Here is a 13,967-nt window from a genome sequence, read left to right on the forward strand (position 1 = left end):
GCTCATCAGGCAGGCAGGCGGCCCAGTTGATTGCCTGCCCTTGGATCGCCCGTAAGATAACCCACCCATTACATATCTGGATTATGTAATAAACCTGCAGCAATTTTACCCAACTCAACAGTCTGTGTGTGTGTTATTTGGGTATGCATTTTGGGGGAGGGGGGACAGAGGGGTGCCCCTGGTGGTACTATGCCGCCGACCGCGGTCCCCGCAGGGGGCCACTACAGCGGTCAGCGCCCTAGTGCCACCGGGGCAACGGTCACCCTTCCCCACCCCCTCCCAAGGGGAGGGGGCGGGGAAGCCGACCGGTGTCCCCCCTCTCCTTGTGTTGGCCGGATGGGACGCAGAAGCGCGTCACTTCCTGGCCCCTGTGGGGAAGGGGAGGCTATTTATCCTTCCCCCACCCTCCTGGCGACCTCTTTGTCGCCCTCCACGCCGCATCCCTCCCTACCGCTTACCCGGCGTAGGCACTGGATGGGGGGGTTTCAGAGTGTTGTAATGTTTCTTGTTTCATTGCAAGAGGAGTTACAGGGCGATCTGGAAGCAGGCCGGTACAAAGGGTACCTCTGCGCGGCACCATAGGGGGTGCCTGAGCCAAAACCGAGGAGCCTCATGGGAGGGTCCCGGAAGCTGTGTCGGCGCCCCACTAGTCCTGCGGGCGGTTGTGGGCCTGAACAACCGGGGGGTTTGCTATGCGACGCTCCGCCCCGAGAGGGGGGGCGTGAGTAGAAGTTACCAATGGCACGTGATCGTAGAAAGAATCACCTGGATGGCAGCAAAGACGGGGTTCGCTCCCGCGCTGCCCGGCTCATCAGGCGGGCAGGCGGCCCAGTTGGTTGCCTGCCCTTGGATCGCCTGTAAGATAACCCACCCATTACATATCTGGATTATGTAATAAACCTGCAGCAATTTTACCCAACTCAGTAAAGAATTGAAACATCACACAGACACGCACACACGTTCTACCATGACCGCCTTACAGTCAGACAGAACCCTCCTGCTGGACTCACTGCCATGCTCCCCGTGTGATATTGAGCATTTCTTACACCTTCACCCCCCAGGAGCACCCTGACACCTTGTGTTTCCTGCTTCCATCATGCGTTCAGAACCATGTGACCTGGCCCTTTGGTGGACTTCTTGTCACTTCCACCCCTTGCCTTCCTTCTGCTGTTACCGTCTGTACTCCTACTCAGTGCCAAAGGCGTTACGTTTGGTAGTGTCTGTAATAGAAGGTAACGTATGGTACAGACATCTGTAATACGACTGAAACCATGGTAAGCGCTCATGGGCAAGCTGCTCCTGCGGCACTACAAAGTGCTCACTCCAGAACTCTTTTACACTCCGAGGGAAGGTTATACTAAACCTGTCTCCAGCTGTCCCTGACCCTTGCTTTCTTAGAGGAGGTGAAAGAAGACAGACTCAACTGCCGAGATCAACGGTAACTTCTAGATCCGAAAGGTATGTTCGGAGACTATTATTACATATCATCTTTCCATCCCACCTTTCCATATCACCCCCTGCTTAATTAAAAACCCCCAGATGTAATAGACCCGCTCCATGAACTTTGCCATTCACGCTTGAGACTTGTCCGTTCTTTATGTTGAGAGAACCTCTGGATTCTGTTGTGCGTAGAATGGTTTGCATAGGTGGGCTGTGTTATAAGGTGTTGTGTAGAACCGACATTTCTGTAACAAACAACAGAGAGCTCTTATTCTAACTTGAGTGACCTTCTGACAAGACGTGACACCCTCATACAGGGGTCAAGCGCATACTGATGGTTGCCACCCAATGCAGTGGTTATACAGTTAGAACAATCTAACACTAACGGATGTCTTAGACTATGGGCAGGCCTCCTGGAATTACGCGATAGTGAGGTGATTTTCGCATAATTATACATTTTTAACATTTGACACATAATTCATCATCTGCTACATAATCTACAGATTTTAACAAAAAAACGGTTCAAAAGTTACTAAGAATGCAGCTACAAGTGTTACTGCGCCGTGGAGGGCCCTTTGGAAAGGTTCACTGTCCACCTTTCTGTTGTTTGTTGCTAAATCTGGGTGTTAAACTGGTACTAATGAGGTGCACCCAATGCCCAGGAAGTGTAAAGAAGTATAAAAAGTACAAAATAATGTAGTAATACTACCAAGAAAGGGTCGCATTATGCCTTATAATTTGGCTGTTCTTGTCACATAATTTAATCAACCCTGCCGCATAATTTGCACCACCCCAGCCGCATTATTCCTTTGGTGCTGACTATGGGTGATTTGATGGCTGGCATGTCAAGACACACATCTAAGATTAATTGGTTTGTGTCTGTAGTATTAACTGCTGTTGTCAATACTGGGGATGTGAGCACACAATTCTGGGGGATTAGAATTACCCATTCAATCTCTTGCAAAACTACTTTCTCCAGGTGTGTTATACCACACCTGCGTAGCTATGCCCACTTCAGAAGGTGGAAGAGGAGGGTCCAAACATGCCATACCACACACATATAGATGTGATGCTCCATTACAGAGAGCGAGAGAGAGGAATACAAGGGTCGTCACTTGTTATACAACACATGTTTAACTGATGTTGCTTCAAAAGGTGGCCACAGAGTTTGAGAGGAAGAGGAATGTCTGCACACGTCATACCACATGTGTGCAGCTGTGATACTCCATCAGAGTGTGAGATAAGAAGAGGAGGTTCTACATTTGTCATACCACACACGCATAACATGTAACTCTGATGCCCATTCAAAAGGAGGGTAGAGAAAGTGATGAGGGGGAGGTTGCATACACGTCATGCCATGTCATACCACACAAGTGTACCTGTGATTTGCAGAGTGTGAGAGAGTAAGTGAAGGGTTTACACTTCCTACCACACAAGTGTACCTGTGATTCGCAGAGCGTGAGAGAGTAAGTGAAGGGTTTACACGTTCTACCACAAAAGTGTACCTGTGATTTGCAGAGCATGAGAGAGTAAGTGAAGGGTTTACACGTTCTACCACACAAGTGTACCTGTGATTCGCAGAACGTGAGAGAGTAAGAGAAGGGTTTACAAGTTCTACCACACAAGTGTATCTGTGAGTCGCAGAGAGTGAGAGAATAAGAGAAGGGCTTACACGACATACCACACACGTGTAGCTCTGATGCTCCATCAGAGGGTGAGAGAGGAAGTGAAGGGTCTAGACATGCCATACCACACATGTGTACCCGTGGTTCTCAGAGAGATAGGAAGTAAGAGGAGGGTTTTCAAATGTTATACTTTACCTGTATAGCTCTGATGCTCTTTCAGAAGGTGGCCACAAAAGCACTTGGACTCATCCCCAAGCCGGAAGCAGTCCCAGTTGTAGTCTGGACATCTCCATCCCACATAGATCCCTGCCGGGTCAGAAGAGGACAACATGGTGGGGTCATAACCAGGAAACTTCAGAGGAGAGCATAGCTAGGTTATTCCGGCACACATATGGCACCCTGTGGCATAATGCAAAGTTATGCCCCCCTCAGAATGAAGAGCAGTACCACACAACAGGGCTCTGAGGTGCAGTACCACACAACATGGTTCTGAAGTGCAGTACCACACAGCATGACTCTGAAGTACAGTACCACACAACATGATTCTCAATTGCAGTACCACACACATGGCTCCGAAATGCGGTACCACACAACATGGCTCTGAAGTGCAGTACCACACAACATGGCTCTGACGTGCAGTACCACACAACATGGCACTAAAGTGCGGTACCACACAATACGGTTACTGAAGAGCAGTACTACACAACATGCCAATGAAGTGCAGAACCACACAGCATGGTTTGAAGAGCAGTACCACACAAAATGGCTCTGAAGTGCAGTATCACACAACATGGCTCTGGAGTGCAGTCCCACACAACACGGCTCAGAAGTGCAGTACCACACAACATGACTCTTAAGTGCAGGGCCACACAGCATGACACTGAAGTGCAGTACCACACCAAAATGGATCAGAAGTGCAGTACCACACAACACGGCACTGAAGTGCAGTACCACACAACATGGCCCAGAACTGCAGTACCACACAACATGACTCTAAAGTGCAGTCCCACACAACATGGCCCAGAACTGCAGTACCACACAACATGACTCTGAAGTGCAGTACCACACAACATGGCCCAGAACTGCAGTACCACACAACATGACACTGAAGTGCACTACCTCACAACATGGTTCAGAAGGGCAGTACCACACAACATGGCACTGAAGTGCAGAACCACATACCATGGTCTGAACTGCAGTACCACATATCATGCTTGGAAGTGCAGTACCACACAACATGGCTCAGAAGTGCAGTACCACACAACATGTCACTGAAGTGCAGCACCACATACCATGGCGCTGAATGCAGTACCACTCACCATGGCACTGTAGTGAGGTACCACACAATACAGCACTGAAGTACAGTATAACATGACACTGAAGTAGAGGATCACACAACATGGCACTGAAGTGCAGTAGCAAACAACATGGCACTGAAGTGCAGTACCACACAAAATTGCACTGAAGTGCAATACCACACAACATGGCACTGAATTGGAGATCCACACAATTTTGCACTGAAGTGCAGTACCACACAACGTGGCACTATAGTGCAGTACCACACAATGTGGCTCTGAAGTGCAATACCACAGTACATGGCACTGAAGTGCTATACCACACAACATGGCACTGAAGTGCAGTATCACACAACATGCCTGAAGTGCAGTACCACACAACATGGCTCTGAAGTGCAGAACCACACAACAAGGTTACTGAAGAGCAGTACCACACAGCATGCCACTGAGGTGCAGAGCCACACAACATGGTTTAAATAGCAGTACCACACAACATGGCTCTGAAGTGCAGTACCACACAACATGGCACTGAAGTGCAGTACCGCACAACATGGCTCTGAAGTGCAATACCACATACCATGGCTCTGAAGTGTAGTACCACACAACATGGCACTGAAGTGTGGTACCACACAAGATGGCACTGTAGTGAAGTACCACACAACAAATTTACTGAAGAGCAGTACCACACAACATAGCACTGAAGTGCAGTACCACACAACATGGCACTGAAGTGCAGTAACAAACAACATGGCACTGAAGTGCACTACCACATAAAATTGCACTGAAGTGCAATGCCACACAACATGGCACTGAAGTGCAGTACCATACAACATGACTAAAGTGCAGTACCACACAACATGGTTCTGAAGTGCAGTACCACACAACATGGCACAGAAGTGCAGTACCGCACAACATGGCTCTGAAGTGCAATACCACATACCATGGCTCTGAAGTGTAGCACCACACAACATGACTCTAAAGTGCAGTCCTACACAACATGGCACTGAAATGCAGTACCACACACCAAGGCACTGAAGTGCAGTACCACACAACATGGCACTGAAGTGCAGTACCACACAACATGGCTCAGAACTGCAGTACCACACAACATGACTCTGAAGTGCAGAACCACATACCATGGTCTGAACTGCAGTACCACATTTCATGCTCTGAAGTGCAGTACCACACAACATGGCTCAGAAGTGCAGTACCACAGAACATGACACTGAAGTGCAGCACCACATACCATGGCGCTGAATGCAGTATCACTCACCATGGCACTGTAGTGATGTACCACACAACATGACACTGAAGTGCTGTACCACACACCATGGCACTGAAGTGCAATACCACACAACGTGACCCTGAAGTGCAGTACCACACAATACAGTACTGACGTGCAGTATAACATGACACTGAAGTGGAGGACCACACAACATGGCACTGAAGTGCAGTAACAAACAACATGGCACTGAAGTGCAGTACCACACAAAACTGCACTGAAGTGCAATACCACACAACATGGCACTGAATTGGAGATCCACACAACTTGGCATTAAAGTGCAGCACCACACAACGTGGCACTATAGTGCAGTACCACACAATGTGGCTCTGAAGTGCAATACCACAGTACATGGCACTGAAGTGCTATACCACACAACATGGCACTGAAGTGCAGTACCACACAACATGCCTGAAGTGCAGTACCACACAACATGGCTCTGAAGTTCAGAACCACACAACAAGGTTACTGAAGAGCAGTACCACACAACATGCCAATGAAGTGCAGAACCACACAACATGGTTTTAATAGCAGTACCACACAACATGACTCTGAAGTGCAGTACCACACAACATGGCACTGAAGTGCAGTACCGCACAACATGGCTCTGAAGTGCAATACCACATACCATGGCTCTGAAGTGTAGTACCACACAACATGGCACTGAAGTGTGGTACCACACAAGATGGCACTGTAGTGAAGTACCACACAACAAAGTTACTGAAGAGCAGTACCACACAACATGGCACTGAAGTGCAGTACCAAACAACATGGCACTGCAGTGCAATACCACAAAACATAGCTCTGAAGTGCAATACCACAAAACATAGCTCTGAAGTACAGTAGAACACAACATGGCACTGAAGTGCATACCACATATCATGGCTCTGAATTATATTACCACAAAACATGGCACTGAAGTGCACTACCGTACAACATGACACTGAAGTGCAGTACCACACAACATGGCACTATAGTGCGGTACCACACAACAAGGTTACTGAAGAGCAGTACCACACAACATGGCACTGAAGAGCAGTACCACACAACACGGCAGTGAAGTGCATTACCACACAACATGGCACTGACGTACAGTACCACAGAACATTGTGCTGAAATGCAGTCCCACAAAACATGGCACTGAAGTGCATCAAAATGGGGGGAAGCTCATTCAAAGCTTTAGCTGCGCATACCATAAAGCTTCTCCCTCCCCATGTTGATATTTTGACCAGTGGCACAGTCACCAGCTTGGCTCCTCCTGAGCGCAGGGTTCTACCGGGTGTATACCATTGCATTTTCCGTTTTAGGAAATCTGTGCCTATCCCGTGGAGTGCCTTGAACATGGTACTAAGAGTGTTAAAAAAGCAATCGATTCTTGACTGGCAGCCAGTGTAGTTTCCTCAATTATTTAGAGATGGAGGCTTATTTCGGGGTACCCGTGACCAGCCTTGCAGCTGCATTTTGTAGCACCTGCAACTATATTGAAATACAGGCTATTGCAGTAGTCGAGTCTGGATAAAATGAGAGAAGTGACTATGGGTCGCTGACAAGATGTAGGCAGAAAGGGCAGTATTTTTTTAAATCATTTTAATTAATAAATCCCCGAAATTGAGTTTTTCATCGATCATGACTCCTAGGTTCTTCACCTTCCTAACAGGAGTCGGGAGTATTCCCATGTCTTTTGGCCACCACCTTGGGGTCCAGAAGTTAGGGTCATTACCGAACAGGATTACCTCGGTCTTCCCAGAATTCAATTTTAGGTAATCTTGTGACATCCACACACAATTTGTGTATCATCAGCATATGAAGTCAGGCTGAAGTCAAATGATCTGATCGGGGTAGCCAGTGAGATGACATAAACATTAAAAAGGGTAGGGCTAAGGGAGGACCCCTGGGGTACTCCACACGGCAGAGAGAAAGGTTTGGAATTAAAATTACCCAATGCAACCGTCTGAGATCTGTCCGACAAGAAAGACCTAAGGAGGTCATAAGCTTTGCCTTGAATACCGCACGCAGACAAACGGTCCATCAGGACATCATGATGGACCGTGTCAAAGGCTGCGGACAGGTCCAGCATAATCAGAGCTGCTTTGCCTCCCCTGTCCCCAGCCTCTCTAATCTCCTCCATGGACTTTATTAGTGCGGATTAAGTACTATGCTCTTCTCTGAACCCAAACTGTGTAGGGTCCAGTGCATTTGTCGCAACTAGGAAGGTGCTGAGCTGTGAGTTCATGGTTTTCTCAACCAGTTTTGCAGGTAATGGGAGGCGTGATATGGGTTGGAAGTTGTTTGGCTCCTTAGGGTCCAGGTTAGGTTTACTGAAGAGCAGTACCACACAACATGGCACTGAAGAGCAGTACCACACAATATGGCACTGAAGTGCAGTACCACACAACATGGGTCTGAAGCGCAATACCACATACCATGGCTCAGAAGTGCAGTACCACACACCAAGGCACTGCAGCTTGTACCACATACCATGGCTCTGAATTGTAGTACCACAGAACATGGCACTGAAGTGGAGAACCACACAACATGGCACTGAAGTGCAGTACCAGATAAAATGGCACTGATGTGCAGTAACACACAACATGACACTTAAGTGTGGTACCACACAACATGGCACTATAGTGCAGTACCACACAAGACGGTTACTGAAGAGCAGTACCACACAACATGGCACTAAAGAGTAGTACCACATAACATGGCACTTTAGTGCTGTACCACACAACAAGGTTACTGAAGAGCAGTAGTACACAGCATGGCATTGAAGTGAAGTAGCACACAACATGGCACTGAAGTGCATGCCATGTACCATGGCTCTGAAGTATAGTACCACAGAACATGGCACTGAAGTGCATAACCACACAACATGGCACTGAGTGCAGTACCACATAACATGGGACTGAAGTGCAGAACCACACAACACGACACTGAAGTGCAGTACCACACAACCTGGCACTGTTAGTATACTAACACAACAAGGCTAGTTGTATTTTCGTTCCACTGTGATTTGTTCCACACCAACTGGATTTATTATATTAACACACAGGATAAGGCACCTGGGGTAGTGGTTAGTACACACCTCATACAGTCGTTTAATTTTGCTTCATTTGAATTTTTTACAGGAACAAAACCCCTGATGAAGGGCGGGGACATGCCCGAAATGCATTGGGGATATCTGTAACCTTGTTAGAAGTTTACATGGCTTCTTTTCTCACACAAGTGATGTGAATAATAACAATCTCAAGAGAAATATTTACTTAATTGAAGTCACAAGTTGATTTGTTGATTGAATGACTAACCTTTGGGTTCCATCTGGAATCCGGCAGTGCACCCAAGGGACACTTCCCTGTGGGATTGCGCAACTGTTTTCATGTTTACACACATCCAGGATCAGAGGACGATACCTTGCTGCATGCTAACCAACCCCCAAATTCCTGTTACTAAGTCCCACCAAACGAAGAGTAGCTCACGGAGTGCATGATCCATCTAAGGCTGTGTTTGCACTCTCATTTTGCAAAGATGTTTGGACTGTTGAACAGCAACCACAGCCTCAGCAGAAAGGCCAGTTGTGATATTTGTGGCCTTTCAGCTTTCAAATTGCCAACCTCATGCTGGACAAGGAGAGCGGAGACGTCCCCACTGCTACCCAGAACTAGGAACCACGAACAAGTTCCAAGCCAGAACTACAACTATTGATCAAAGTAGACACAACCAACCCCTGTGTGGCCAGTAAGGAAGGATTGTAGAACCAATGCCTGCTCCTGACGCATTCTGAGAAGGACCCAAGGAATCGGGCGGATTTGCAGGGAGCATACAGAGGTAGTAGAGATCATGTAGTCACAAATGTGTCCACCCCTTCTGCCACTGGATTCTGATATCTGGTGAAGAAGCAGAGTACCGCCATGACCCACTTCGTGCCAAAGAAGTCCAGAATCAACAGCTGAATCAACTGCACAGATGATCTGCCTTGCAAAAATGTTGTCCCATTGACGTTAATAGTTGACCATCGTTTTAAATCCAGTGGAACAACCTTATTGTGAACAATATTTAGGACATTATATTTAAGACAGATGAATTTTCCGTAACATCTGGACATCACAGAGAACACTCATGTGGAGAAAGGATTAGTGCAATAAAGTCCTGAACTTTAGTGGCTCTTCTGGAAATTTTGTCTGCAGCCAGGATTGCAACTGCTTCTTCTGTGCAGGAAGTGAGTCTTATCCCCTTTGCACTCTTATAACCTCCTGAATGTGTCAAAAAAACAGGAGGATCCAGAAGCACCAGACTGCAACCCAGAGTGCTTAGACGTCGAAACATTGCCTTGGATCAGGATTTGCCCTTCAGGGGTTAGGTGAATTTTAGGCTCTCAGGCACCCTCTACGCCAGGTCCTTCAGGACATTACCAAAAAAGTATTTTCTCCCAAGGTGTATACCTCATCAATCCCTTCTAGCCGGGAGCCAGGTGGCCTTCCTTCATCTACTCCTCCTGGAAGCTGCAGTTGATGCACTAGTTAAGGTTCCACTCCTGCCTTAGCTTTAGAAGTAAAACAGGCCCTGAGACACATCCGCTTAGTTCTGGGAGCAAAACCAGGAGGACGAGAGGAGACACAGAGCTGGGTGAGTAAGACAAGGAGGAATGGAGACAGGAGAGTTGGACTGAGCATACAAGAAACATGGAAAACATGACAGGAAGCTGAAAGGCAGCTCTCAGCTTCATGGGTGAAGAAGCAGAGGCGCCCACTTCTCATCCAGACCCACACGAATGTTTCTGAGGGAAGCCTCTGTCTGTGGAGATGGTGATGCTAGTGTACACAGATGTTTACAGTGAAACCCGATGAGATGTTTCTTTTTGGGGCGCACTCACACCACCATTGCGTAGACCCCTCTTGCGGTAATCGTCTCTCCCCACAGTAGACAGGTGACCCCAGTGCTTAATTTGTAAAAAAATAAGTTCCAGGGCTCTCCTCAGGAGCCCTCAGCAACTTGCACTACCCACTGCCATCTCTGCCAATGACAGTACCAACACAACTACTAAGCATCACACTCCATCAGGTGTGACAATTCAAACTGTTCCAGGCCCCCAAAGCTATAAAAATGGCTTGGGCGGCAGGTATTAGCCATTTTTAATGTATATTGAATTAATAAACAACTGTTATTGTGCTCATCTGTAAATTAGACAGAGAGCGCCACCATGTAGCAGACTGTCATAAGCGCCTGTGTTGACAATTAAGTGCTAGCGCTGAGCACCATAAACCGCCGGTTCAAATTAAGCACCGTGAAACCTTACCTTTCTTAACAGCCTTGGCTGCTGCATAGGCTTCTGCTTGGAATATCTCTTTCACTTTGATTGGTAGGTTGGGACCCATCCTGGACATCGTACCGGGCGCAGGGTTTGGGGTGGATGCTGGGGTGCGGGGAGTCTTGGTTTCTGGCAGAGGTGGAGTGAAGAGGAAAAAAGGTCAGTGGTGTATGTAAGTTGTCAAAAACATGAGTCAGGTTGATTAAGAAATACAGGGGCATATTTATTGATATGTCACGCAGCACAACAAGTCAACCTGCTGTGCTGTGTGACAGGGAAAGGGCAGGAATGCGCCGTACGTAACACAATATGGCGCATTCCTGCCTTTTCCCAGGGCTGGCGCACAATGTGTTGCCTAGAGTCAACAAAGGCATTCTTGCACCCTGGATAGTTTTTGCAGAGGAAGGGACACCTTCCTGCACACAAACAATACCCTGAGGCATTTTCCTCTTTCTTTTGGCCTCATTTACACTATTTGCAATTGGGCCGCACTGCAAGCCTTACTGCTGCAGCACTGCCCTATGGCAAATGAAAAGGACAGTAATGTGCCGTATCTTTCAGATACAGTGCATTCCTGCCCTCTTTCCCTGCGTTGGTGCTCAATTGACTGCCATGCTCCAATGCAGGCACCCAGGGTGCAAGGGTGCCCGCTTTGGAGGGATGATTGTTTTTGTGCAGGAATGGACACCTTTCTGCACAAATACAATCAAAGGAGGCGATTTCCTCTTTCTATGTGTGCTGCAGAATGCAGCATGCATAGAAAGAGGAAAAAATAGGAGAAATAATGTTGTTTCTCCTCGGTGCGCCTCCCTTGTGCCTTCCCTGGGAAGGCGTAGGCTTTTGACACATTCCCAGTTTTACAGCTTGTTGTAAATCTGGGAATGTGTCAAATGCCACGGGTGTTACATGGGAACACCCATCGTAATGCCTATGGCACACCTCCTCATCGTAATGCGTGGCAAAGCAGCAACTTGCGCTGCGTTGCCTCACTCCATATCTGCAAATTTATGAAAAGCCATGCAGTGTTGCTTTACGTGGACTTGTAGATATGGCTAAACCCTGTGTGCCACTGGAACATCATAAAAGCTGAAGTTACGGTGGCGCACAGGGCTCGTAAATGAGCCGCTTCATGTGCTGCAGAAGGCGGCACACATAGAAAGAGGAGAAATAAAGATATTTCTCCTCGTTACTCTGCCTCTGGGTAGGCGTAGCATTTTGGCAAATTCTCTGGTCTACCAGTAATGGTAAATCTGGGAAAGCATCAAAATCCATGGAAGCTGAATGGGAACACCCACATTCCACCATGGAACGTCTCTCTGAGGCAGAGTAACGTAATGCAGCAATTTGTTCTGTATTGCTTTACTCTGAATTCATCAAGAGAACCCAGGCCACGCAAAGGGGCCTTGTGAGGCTTGATAAATCACATCTGAGGGGTTGCCTTGCTTTTGCATCCGTTGCGTGGCGCAAAAGTGGCGCAAAAGTGATGCAACCCCTTGATAAATATGGCCTACAATATTGCTTTATCTGGAGCAGAATGTAAAACTTGTTACAAAATGTGTGATATTTTGGGTGCACAGCATTACTGTCCCTTTTGGACCCCTTTCACATGTTTTATTTTATTTTTAAATGTCTAGCAGCAGTGCTGGAAAGTGTAGGTACTCTTTCTTCCAATTTAAAGAAGTGAAAATACTCAGTACTGGGCAATACCTGTCCACTTAAAGCACTTCCGATCATCTTTTCTCATTTTGTCTTGACTCATCATAGCCTGTTTCACTGCTTTCAATTTGAATTAATTGTGGCTGACTCTACAGAACCCCCCTGACTCAAGTGGAGACTTCCCTAGACCTCTTGATAGAGTTGATCATCCAGCTCTCCATTTCACACCAACCAGTCTTAGGATCAGACAATCCTCTCAGCTGGTTCTCATAACTTCCATCCCAGACTGGTTGGATTCACAGGCTATGGCATATCTTGGGGACGGAGTGATTAACTCCTGCACTGACTAACCAGGGGGAATCCTACAGAGAGCTTTGGCGCTGTGCATTTCTTTTCTGCCTGCTGATTTTCGAGAGCTGACCTGTTCCCGACACCTTAGTTTGCTACTCTTGACGGAGAGGGCCCAGGAGGGATCCAGAGGTGGGCATGCCAGAGGCACTTTGTTTTTTAGTGATAGACTTTTGGAGTGAGTACTTGGAGGGAGGGTATGGACAGGGGCAGGGTGATTGATGTTCTTTTGATGTGGATTTGCCTTACTCTTGGCCCTACTTTCGCTCATAGTTTTGTAGCATTTTGTCGTTTGTACGTAGCATGCAGTCGTGTTCTCACCCTGCACCTGTCCTCCTTGGGGTCCCTCCTTACTCACCTTGGGTGGTTTCTTGGGGTCCCAGCGATTCTACAACCTCTAGACACTGTCTTGACTCGAGTCGTGGTTCTTATACCACTTATATGGTTTGGTCTCCCCCTGGAGCCCACTGTGTATCACTGCTACCTACGTTTGTTTCTGTGCTACAGTATTGTGTGCTTTGTGTTTATCTGTGTGTAGCAGATACAGTGAGGTATTTAAGGTATGGTATAATAATAAATATTTTTTTTTTTAACTACTGTGTGGTTCTCCTTTCATTTAACAAATACATTGCGGTTTACACCTCGATTTAGGTGGAGTGAACCTGGTGTTTGCAATGGAGTCGACTGATCGGGCAGTAGACTGTCGGCTGTTCTGAGTCCAGTTCTGCTTTTTGTGGTATAAAACCTTATGTTCTAACTTAGGAGTAATATGAGGTTAGTTCTGTATGTCAGCCCTCATGAGGTTTAGTTCTGTTTCTATGTCGCCGAGCGTTGATTGGAGAGTGGAGGTATTGTTGAGTTGATTAGGGGGATCTGTGAGAGGAGTGTTAGGGGTGAGGGGGGATACTAGAGGTTTGGAGCAGCTCTGGGACATGGGGATGGGTTTTTGGGCAGTGACCCTGTAGTGATGTATGGTTTGGGGGTTAGGTGGGAGGAGGGTTTGGGGATTGGAAGAA

The 13,967-nt window shown here is 47.3% G+C and overlaps 1 protein-coding gene across 5 annotated transcripts in view; it reads right to left on the minus strand.

Moving 5' to 3' along the window:
- The window catches only part of FAM221B (family with sequence similarity 221 member B), a 194,019-nt gene that overhangs the window by 155,512 nt on the left and 24,540 nt on the right, over positions 1-13,967 (minus strand). For 4 of the 5 annotated variants that reach the window (XM_085627805.1, XM_085627796.1, XM_085627798.1 and 1 more), the window contains exons 2-3: positions 10,936-11,076; positions 3,261-3,371 (exon numbers count right to left, since the gene is read on the minus strand). In XM_085627805.1, coding sequence (XP_085483931.1) covers positions 3,261-3,371; positions 10,936-11,076 — 252 coding nt within the window. The remainder of the gene's footprint in view (positions 1-3,260; positions 3,372-10,935; positions 11,077-13,967) is intronic. The other variant, XM_085627804.1, reaches the window with a different exon arrangement.

This window comes from Triturus cristatus, chromosome 2_1 (assembly GCF_964204655.1).
Source record: "Triturus cristatus chromosome 2_1, aTriCri1.1, whole genome shotgun sequence".
NCBI lineage: Eukaryota > Metazoa > Chordata > Amphibia > Caudata > Salamandridae > Triturus > Triturus cristatus.